This window comes from Bison bison, unplaced genomic scaffold (assembly GCF_000754665.1).
Source record: "Bison bison bison isolate TAMUID 2011002044 unplaced genomic scaffold, Bison_UMD1.0 scf7180017864492, whole genome shotgun sequence".
NCBI classification, from domain to species: Eukaryota; Metazoa; Chordata; class Mammalia; order Artiodactyla; family Bovidae; genus Bison; species Bison bison.
This window is the reverse complement of record NW_011495051.1, coordinates 2,086,259-2,096,993: the sequence shown is the minus strand read 5'-3', so window position 1 is coordinate 2,096,993 and position 10,735 is coordinate 2,086,259. Positions and strand designations below refer to the sequence as shown.

Sequence of the window (10,735 nt, the reverse complement as noted above, 5' to 3'; positions counted from 1 at the left end):
GAATAACACACACATTGCCCTTTATGAATTCTCGTATAGGAGGGGGTCCTGTGGGCAGTTACCTAGTGTGCTGTAGTTATGAATGATCTTTCTTGTTGTTGTGAATTATGGAAAACAGAAAAAGAGTCAAGTCACTGTGTGTCCAATGGTAAAAATAGCTACGACACGTATATTGGCTTCCCAGGTGGCACAGTGGTAAGAATCCTCCTGCCGATGCAGGAGATGCAAGAGAGTCAGATTTGATCCCTGGGTGGGAAAGACCCCCAAGAGTAGGAAATGATAACCCAGCATGGACAGACGAGCCTGGTGGGCTGTAGTCCATAGGGTCACAAAGAGTCAGACACAACTGAGCGACTGAACACGCACGCACACCCCACAGATATACAATGAATACTATTCAGCCATTAAAAAATGCAAAATAATGCCATTTGCAGCAACATGGATGGAGATCAACATACTAAGTCAGTCAGAAAGAGAAAGACAAATACTGTATAAGATCACTTAGACCTGGAATCTAAAATATGACAGAAATAAACTTACCTATTAAGCAAAAACAGACTCACAGACATATAGAATAGACTTGTGGTTGCCATGGGGGAGGGTGGCAAGGAGAGGCTGACTGGGGGCTGGGGATTAGCAGATGCAAACTATTACACACAGAATGGATAAACTACAAGGTCCTACTGTATAGCGCAGGGAACTATATTCAACATCATGTGATAAACCATAATGGAAAAGAATATGAAGAAGAATGTATATATATATTGAATATATATAGCTCAGTCATTTGCTGTATAGCAAAAATTGGCAGACCATTGTAAATAAACTATGCTTCATTAAAAAAAAAATAGCTACCATATATTGCATGTTTGTCATGAAGCAAATTCCATAGAGGCAGAAAGTGGCATTAAACGTTAAGAACTTATAGACTTGTCATACTTAAACTCTGCAAAGCCAAACTTAGTCTTCTGACACCTCCAATGTCTGTGCCTCCTCCAGTCTTTCCTATTTTAGTGAATACCACTGAGATCTATCTAACTGCTCAAACTAGAAAACTACAAGTCATCCTCAACACCTCCTACTCCCACAACCCACAGACAAACCAGCATCAAAGCCAAGTCCTGTCAGTTCACTCTCCAAGATGGTTTTCAGATTCATCCACTTCCCTGCATCTCCCTTGTCAATGCCCTTGTGTAAACTAGCATCAGTTCTTGGGACTTCCCTGGTGATCCTGTTGTTAAGACTCCGAGCTTCCGCTGCAGGAGGCACGGGCTTGATCCCTGGTCAGGGGACTAAGATCCCACATGCCACACAACGCAGCCAAAAATAAAGAAATAAAAATAACCCAGCATCGGCTCTTCCTCAAATTCCTCCACTGGTCTCCCTGCCTTCACTTGTTCCCTTTACAATTCTGTCTTTCTGTGGATCAGGAATCCAGGTTCACTTAGCTGAGTGCTCAAAGTTCAGGATCTCTCAAAGGCTTCAACCGAAGTGTGGACATAGGTCTCAAAATCAATATAAAATGTCAGTTGGATCACAAGCTTCTCCTGCTTGTGCTTAGTTGCTCAGTTGTGTCCAACTCTTTGTGGCCCCATGGGCTGTAGACCACAAGGCTAGTATGCCCATGGGATTTTCCAGGCAAGAATACTGGAGTGGGGTGCCATTTCCTATGCCAGGGGATCTTTCCCACCCAGGGGTTAAAACTGTGGCTCTTGTGTCTCCTACATTCTTTACCACTAGTGTCACCTGGGAAGCCCTCCCCAGCTTAGAATTTCTCAATGAGTTTTCATCACCGAATCACAGTGCATTGATGGGGAAAGCCAAATGCTTTAACATGGCTTCTGGGACTGACCTTCAGCTCTCCTCATCACTCACCAGCATCCAGCCAGCCTGGTTTTTCAGTTTCCCCAATGTGGCCAGCTTTTTTTTTTTTTTTTGCCATGTGGCATGTGGGGTCTTAGTTCCCTAACCAAGGATCAAACCCATGCCTCCTGATGGAGTCTTAGCCCTTGGACTGCCACAGAAGTCCTCTTTTTTACTTTCACATCAAACATTCTGTCTCCCCCTGCTACTCCTCACCACTCTTTATTTGGTTAATGCAGAACTCTTTTTTTTTTCTGAATAATTCTTAGTACAATCTACAGTTTTCCCTTTATACATATGTATTGTTATCTTTTGCTGCATAAAAAATTACCCCAAAACTTAGTGGCTTACCACAACAAGGTTTATTAACTCAGTTTCTGTGGGTTAGGAAGCCAGGTTCACCTAGCTGAGTCCTCAGCTCAGGATCTCTCAAAGGTTGTAACCGAAGTGTCCACTGGGCATGAGCCCTATGAATGCCCAACAAGAGCAGGACCCTGCTCTGAGATCACACATGGTTGTTGGCAGTATTCAGTTCCCTGCAGGCTCTTGTGCCAAAGATCTCAGCTGTTGGGCTAGAGGTCACTCTCAGTTTCTTGCAGTGTGGGCCTCTTCAGCATCGCAACTTGCTTTAACAAAACATACAAGCTGAAGGAATTTCCTGGTGGTCCCACGATTAGAACTCCATGTTCTCACTGCTGAAGGCCAGAGTTCAATCCTTGGTGGAAGGACTAAGTTTCTACAGCTGCATGGCGCAGCACCCTGCCCTCAAAAAAAAAAAAAAAAAAAAAGCAAGCTGAAAATGCAATAGAGAGAGTTGTGCTAGGAAGACAGAAGTCAGTCTTCTGAAACCTAATCATGAAAATGACATCGCATCACTTGACAATATTCTCTTCATTGGAATCAAGTCACTGGGTGTACCCTAAGATGGAGAAGGGAAGATTATACAAGGATGTGACTCCTAGGATGTAGGAGTCATTTGGAATCATCTTAGAGGTCTGCCTATTAAGTCTGCCTCTGTGCTAACTCACTCAATTGTGCCTGACTCTTTGCAATCCCAAGGGCTGTTGCCTGCAAGGTTCTTCTGTCCATGGAATTTTCAACCCACTGGAGTGGGTTGCCATTTCCTCCTTCAGGGGATCTTCCTGACATAGGGATGGAACCAGCATCTCCTGTGTCTCCTACATTGGTAGGTAGATTCTTTACCACTGAGCAACCTGAGAAGCCCCTATGGTGAGATACGCATAACATTAAATTTAGCATTTTCACCATTTTAAAGTACACAGCCCAGTGGCATTAAGCACATTCACATTGTTGTACAGCCACCATAATCTCCAGGACTTTCTTCTTTTCCCAAACTGAAACTCTGTCTCCATGAAACACTGACCCCCCAACCTCCCCCGGCCTCTGGTCCCACCATCTACTTCCTGTCTCTATGGATTTGACTCCTCTAGGACCTCCCGTGAGTGGAATTATACAGTATTTATCCTTTTGTGACTGTCTTATTTCAATTAGCCTAATGCATTAAGATTTATCCATATTGTAGCATTCTCCATTTTATTCTTAGTAACTCTCCCATGCCTGGCTCATGGTAGGCTGACAATAAGATTTTAGTTAACAAATGAATACAGTCTCTTCTTTCTTAAGTCTGGTTGCTTTTGGGGGGCTAATATCAAGATATTTTTTTTAAGTCTCCTTCTTCTTGTCTAAAAACTATCCATTTGTCCCAGCAAATTCACTCCTGGTTATATATCCTAAAACAATCAAACAAAAAAACCTCAAAATAGCAATTCACCACCCAGCACTTTATTTTTAAATATATTTTAATTTTATTGGAGTAAAGTTGATTTACAATGTTGTGTTTGTTTCAGGTCTACAGAAAAATGCCTCAGTTATACATATACATACATTCATGCTTTTAAAAAAGTGTTTGTTTATTTTTAATTGATTGATGATTGGTTTACAGTATCAGTTTTTCTTTCATATATCGACATGAATTAACCACAGGTGTACATAAGATATTCATTCTTTTTTAAGATTCCTTTCTCATATAGGTTATCACAGAATGCTGAGTAGAGTTCCCTGTGCCATACAGTAGGTGCTGTTGGTTATCTATCATATATAGTAGTGTGTGTGTATATATCCCAAACCACCTCCCAACACTCTTGATAACCCTCTCTGGGCTCTATTACTCCAGAGCACTTGTCACCTTCTGATACAATTTTATTACTTATTATGTTTATCGATTATTTTATGTCTCTTAGAACGTAAGCTCCAAAAGGGGAGAGAGCTTTGTTTTGTTGACAGAAGTTCTCCAAGAAAATATTCTGGCACATAGGAAGCAGAGATGTTGAAGGGATAAATCTGCTTCTTAAGCCGACAGGAAGGGCATCAGCAGCCAGGACGCTCCGAAAGGGACAGTCACTCGTAGTAAATCCTTTCCTGACAACGGCCAAGCCTCTACCCGAACGGGATTCAGCACCAGGAGCCCCTGGACAGCTCTGGAAGCCAAATACTTCTGGAACCCTTCCTCTAAGGTCTGAGTTTCCCACCGGAGCCGCCCTGTGGCAGTACCCGCCGCTCAGTGGGAGGAAACTACTTTCCCTTGCCAGTAGGAGAGGTGGAGTCGCAGTTTGAGTGGCAACTGTAACAGCCAATGGCGTGGAGAACGTGGCCCGCGGCGCTTGGGGTGGCCAGTGGTCAGAGGTGTGGGCGGGGCGTGGGCAGCGGCGCGCCGAGCTACGGCTCGGCCAGGAGCCCCGCAGAAGGGTCGACACCGCCCGGCAGTTGAGCGGCAGACGGCTCTGGTGGGCGGGCGAGGACCCGACGGAGGTACGTGCGGGCTGGGCCTGGGCGGCTCGGGGCCAGGCGGGCTCTTCTGCCCGTTAGCCGAGGCCCCTCCTTTGATTTGCGTACGGTTTCCCCAGCGGAGCGCGACTTGTCTCCTGTCGAGCTGGGCGCCGGATGCAGCGCTGGGTACACAGATGGTGCTCAATAAATGCTGAGTGAAAGGATGAATGAATGAGACCGTCCCCTCTGCCTAGCCCCATTAGCCCCCGGGTTGAGGGCGTCCAGGCCACACTCACCTCAACGCTGCAGCCTGGGGCATCCTGATCCTCGGCAGGTATTTATTGGGCGCCTACTGTGTATCTGGCTTCGGACTGGGGAAGACAGACTCCTGGATCCTGTGGAAGTCGCAGCCCAAGGTGAGTAAGGACATTCGAGGATTTTATGTAGTTTCCTGTAACACCAGTGATGCCTAGGGACGGGGTGTGAGATATTTCCCCCCTGGTGGCATCTGAACTGATTAGGGGACGCGGGCAGTGAGAACTGAGAGGTTGGGGAGCAGCCGCAGTCTCTTGTATTAATGGTGACATTTTCAGATCTGTTTAGGGCGAGATCGATTTCAGTTTGGCTCATCAAGTCCCATAAAGAGGTCCACATGCTTCAGCTCATCCGTTTATTCAGCCAACTGATACTGAGCATCGGTTCTGCTTGGAGCCTTGAGGTGGGTACTGGCGGTACCATTTAGGGCAGGGGGAGGCCCCCTCAAGGGGTCCTGGAGGCAGCGATCTGAAAGACAAGCATTACTGGAAGGTTAGGGGAAAGTGGCCTGGGGAAGAGAGCAACAGGTGCAAAGGCCCTGAGGTGGGAGCAGGCTTGCCACAGTCAGGGACCACAAAGGCCAGTGAAGGGAGGCGGTGCAGAACCTTTGTTTCAGGGTAAAGCTGTTGGATTTTACATAAGGGCGAGGGGACCCAGAACATTGTACAATGATGGAAGTGTTCTCTTTGCTGTCCAGTATGGCGACTGCTAGACTCAGGTGCCTATTGGACACTTTTAATATGGTTAGTGTGACTGAGAAGCTGAATTCTACTGAATATTATTTAAATGTTTATATATATATTTTTTTTGCCTACACTGGGTCTTAGGGTAGGCATGTGGGATCTAGTTCCCTGACCAGGGATTGAACCTGGGTCCCCTGCACTGGGGAGTCTTAACCTTAGTCTTAGTCCCTGCAGTGGAGTCTTAGCCACTGGGCCAGCAGGGAAGTCCCTATTTCTGCATTTTATTTAATTAACTTACACAGACACATGCGTCTAGTGACTGCCATACTGGACAGCGTAGCTGTGGAAAATTTTCTGCAGGAGACAATGATGCGTGCTAGGCCTGGAGTGGGTAGAAATACTGGGGGTGATGGGCTTGGTTTCTTGAGCTGGTCAGAGGACCAGTCCAACAGCTGATGCAGTTTCCCCTGACATTCACAGAGGCTGGACTGAGGCATGAGCCCCCAGCTGCGTGGTTGGACCCCCTAGCGCATTGTGGGACGGGAGTGTGCTCCCACACATGGTTTGGCCAGGCGGCGACCAGAGCAGCCGGGGGACGCCACCATGGTGAAGCTGTTGGTGGCCAAAATCCTCTGCATGGTGGGCATGTTCTTCTTCATGCTGCTTGGCTCCCTGCTCCCCGTGAAGATCATCGAGATGGACTTTGAGAAGGCCCACCGCTCGAAAAAGATCCTCTCGCTCTGCAACACCTTTGGCGGTGGGGTCTTTCTGGCCACATGTTTCAATGCTTTATTGCCGGCTGTGAGGGAAAAGGTAAGGCTCCTTGGGCTGGCAGTAGTGGCCCATGGCACCTTATGGCCAAGCGTCTCTGCTGCTTTTCTTTCTTCCATTTTTTTTTTTTAAACCGAGATATAGTTGATATACAATATTTTGTCAGTTTCAGGTATGCAACATAGGGATTCACAATTTTATAAAGGTTATACTCCATTTATAGTTATTAAAGGGCTTCCCTGGTAGCTCAGCTGGTAGAGAATCTGCCTACAATGCAGGAGACCCTGGTTTGATTCCTGGGTCAGGAAGATCCGCTGGAGAAAGGATAGGCTACCCACTCCAGCATTCTTGGGTTTCCCTAGTGGCTCAGCTGGTAAATAATCCGCCTGCAATGTGAAAGACCTAGGTTGGATCCTTGGGTTGGGAAGATCCCCTAGAGAAAAGAACAGCTACACACTCCAGTATTCTGGCCTGGGGAGAATTCCATGGACTGTATAGTCCATGGGGTTGCAAAGAGTCAGACACAACTAAGCAACTTTCACTTTCACTTTCTTCATAGTTATTAGAAGCTATTGCTATATTCCCCATGCTGTATAATACATCTTTGTATCCTATTTAATCTTTTTAGTCTTTATTTTTTTGGCTGCACCATGTCTTAGTTGTGGCACATGGGATCTTCACTGTTACATGCACAATCTTCTTTGTGGTGTGTGGAATCTTTAGTTGCAAACTCTTAGTTGTGGCAATTTGGACTTTTGGTTGTGACATGTGGGATCTAGTTCCCCTATCAGGGATCAAAGCCAGGCCCCCTGCATTGGGAGCTCAGGGTTTCAACCGTTGGACCATTCGGGAAGTTCCTATTTTATACATAATAGTTTATACCTCTTAATCCCCTACCCTTATCTTGCCCCTCCCCCATCTCTGGTGCTTTTCAACCCTGATACCAAGCTTAGGGACCTTGACACTATAAGGGTGAGGGGAAGTAGAAAATGAACTTACTCTGTGACCATGAGCTGGTTGCTTTTCCTTTCTGGGTCTTACCTGGTAAACAAGGGGTTTGAACAAGACCTGGGGTTCCCAGATGGTAGGCTCATCAGTCGTTACTTGACCAGACCACTTGCACTAGGCATGTGCACTTTGTCCTGAAGCTGACAATTGTGGCCTCTTTTCAACTCCTGTATCAGTCAGATGTTTGCTGCATAACAAATTATTACAAACTTAGCATCTTAAAACAGCATATATTTTAAGACCACAGTTTCTGTGGGTCAGGAGTCTGGGTAACAACTTGGCTGCTGGCTTTCATGAGGCAGCAGTAGAGGTATCTGCTGGGCTGTGGTCTCATCCCAAGGTTCAGCTGGTGACAGGTTGGCATCTGAGCTCACGTGGTTGTGAGACATAGTTCAGTTCCTTCCTGATTGTTGAACTGGGGCACAGTTCCTCCCGAGCTCTTGGCTGGGAGCCACCCGCAGTCCCTGGCCACATGGGCTTCCTCACTGTGCCTTTTGCTTTTATCTACAAGTCCCATCCTGTGCCTGGACTGCTGACATTGAGGGCTGGGCAGTGTTTTGCACTTCTAAGCTTGTGTTCCTCCATTACAGAGCATGGGAAACTTGTGCACTTGGCATCAGTGAGGATGAGATCTGAGTCTTCTCTGGTGTACTCTGCACCCCCTTCCTGCATTCTGACAGTGTCACCACCAGCCTGGACTACTGTAATGGCCTTGCCCCTCCCTGTTCCTCTCCAGCGCACAGGGCCCTCTCACAGTCCTCCCAGAACCACTCCTGTGCCGCACCCCTGCCCCAGACTCCCCAACACCTCAGTGGGCCAGGCCCCTCCTCCTGGCCACCTGCCAGCCCCCATCAGAGCTCCCACTTCATGGTCCAGTGTGGCCGCCATGGACCTGGACCATTCCAGCTGGTCAGGTTTCAGTGAATTGAAATTGAACACAATTCAACAGGCCAGTCCTCAGTTGCACCAGCCACATTTCAAGTCCTCAAGGGCCATGTGTGGCTGGTTGGTTCCATGTCAGACAGCATAGACAGAGAACATTCCATCATCTGGAAGGTATTGGATGGTACTGGCTCAAGGGGTCTGGTGAGGACAGCCAGATGTGCTGGCAAGCCTCTTGTTGGTTCTCAGCACCTTCACCCAAGAGGGTAGAGTGACGGGGGCCCCCAGAAATAGCCTCTGAGTCATTTGGAAGCAAACCCATGGAGGCATCAGGGCCAGAAGGCCCGACTGATGTCATGATCTGGAGGCCAGAAGTCCAAGACCAAGGGGTCAGTGGTCTGGGTCCTTCTGAGGCCATGAGAGTGAGTCTATCCCGTGTCCCTCCTGGCTTGTGGGAATCGTCTGCAGTCCCTGGTGTCCCTGGCCCTTTGCAAGCATCACGCCATCTCTGCCTCCATCATCACATGGCCTCTCCCTGTGTGTCTCTTTGTGTGTCTCCTTTTCTCTCTCAGAAGGACACCTGTCATTGGATTCAGGCCCCATCCTTATCCGGGAAGATGTCATCTCAAGATCCTTATCTTATGAATGAGTTTCCTGGGGTGACCATGACAGAAGATCAGAGATGGGGGGCGTGAACAACAGACACTTACTCTCTTCTAGGGCTGGAGGCCACAAGTCTGAGATCAAGGTGCTGGCAGGGTGGGGCCTCCTGTGACCTCCCTCCCTGCCTTGCAGACAGCCATCTCTTGCAGCCTCTTCACAGGATGGCTCTTCTTCTTCCTGTTAGGACACCACCTAGTGGCTTAGGGCTGCCCCAACAGCTTTCTTTTAACTGAATCTCCTATTTAAAGACCTTTCCTCCAAATAGGGTTGGTTTTGAGGCACCAGGCTTAAGAGTCTGCCTGCAATGTGGGAGATCTGGGTTCAACCCCTGGGTCAGGAAGATCCCCTGGAGAAGAGAATGGCAACCCACTCCAGTATTCTTGCCTGGGAAATCCCATGGACAGAGGAGCCTGGTGGGCTACAGTCCATGGGATTAGAAAGAATTGGACACGACTTAGGACTCACACACACACACTTGAGGCACTAGGGGTTGGGAGACTTTCACATAAAAGTTTCTGTTTGTCAGGGACACAGCTCAGCCTGTTGCACCTCAGTTATGTCTGCAAAGACCCTTCTTCCAAATGAGATCACTTTCTGAAGTTCCTGGTGGACATATCTTTAGCACACTACACTATTTTATTTTTTTAAATATTTGTCTGTTTGCTTGTTTTAGAAGCTACCTGTAGAAGGCTGGAGGAGTACAGAAAGGAAGAATATCTTAAAGGGTATCAAATGGTTGCTTTTATTTTTTATTTTTTTGGCCACACCGAGCAGCATGCGGAATCTTGGTTTCTCCAGCAGGAATCGAATTCATGCCCCCTGCTGTGGAAGCATGGATTCTTTTTTTTTTTTTAACTACTATTTATTTATTTACTAATTTTTGGCCATGCTAGGTCTTCTGGGCTTCTTACTGAGGTGGTTTCTCTTGTTGCAGAGCACAGCTTCAGTAGTTGTGGCCCAGGGGCTTAGTTGCCTCAAGGCATGTGGAATCTTCCTGGATCAGGGATCGAACCTATGTCCTCCTGCATTGGCAGTCAGATTCTTAACTACCAGGCCATCAGGGAAGTCTCTACACCATTTGCAAGTTGGTCAACAGAGTGGAAGTGGCGTGAGCCCTATTCCCTTTCTAATAGATTTTTTTTTCAATCCATCGAGGATGAGTCACTGTCCCCTCCCCCTTTTAAAACCTGTATGAAGTGGGTATTTCTGTTAATTGAATGGTCATATCTGGTGAACCTGTTGTGTGGGCAGTGGGGTCACAGCCTCTGGCCTCTGAACCTCTCCCATCCTTTCCCCCTGGCACCCTCCGCTCCAGCTCCAGGAAGTCCTGACTCTCGCGCACATCAGCACCGACTACCCGCTGGCTGAGACCATCATGCTGTTGGGCTTCTTCATGACTGTCTTCTTGGAGCAGCTGGTGCTGACCTTCCGCAAGGAGAGGCCAGCCTTCATCGACCTGGAGACATTCAATGCCAGCTCAGATGCTGGCAGCGACTCGGAGTATGAGAGCCCCTTCATGGGCGGCCCACGGGGCCATGCACTCTACGCGGAGCCACATGGGCACAGCCACGGCCTGAGCGTTCAGGAGCTGTCGCGCTCCAGCCCGCTGCGGCTCCTCAGCCTGGTCTTTGCCCTGTCGGCCCACTCGGTCTTCGAGGGCCTGGCCCTGGGCCTGCAGGAGGAAGGGGAGAAGGTGGTGAGCCTGTTCGTGGGAGTGGCCATCCACGAGACGCTGGTGGCCGTGGCCCTGGGCATCAACATGG

General features: G+C 48.1%; 1 protein-coding gene across 1 annotated transcript in view; it reads left to right on the top strand.

Moving 5' to 3' along the window:
* Positions 1-4,600: 4,600 nt before the first annotated feature.
* The window catches only part of SLC39A3 (solute carrier family 39 (zinc transporter), member 3), a 6,831-nt gene continuing 696 nt past the window's right edge, over positions 4,601-10,735 (top strand). Inside the window, exons 1-5 of the mRNA XM_010828434.1 lie at positions 4,601-4,692; positions 4,788-5,066; positions 5,244-5,368; positions 6,129-6,461; positions 10,288-10,734. Coding sequence (XP_010826736.1) covers positions 6,252-6,461; positions 10,288-10,734 — 657 coding nt within the window. The 5' untranslated portion in view covers positions 4,601-4,692; positions 4,788-5,066; positions 5,244-5,368; positions 6,129-6,251. The remainder of the gene's footprint in view (positions 4,693-4,787; positions 5,067-5,243; positions 5,369-6,128; positions 6,462-10,287; position 10,735) is intronic.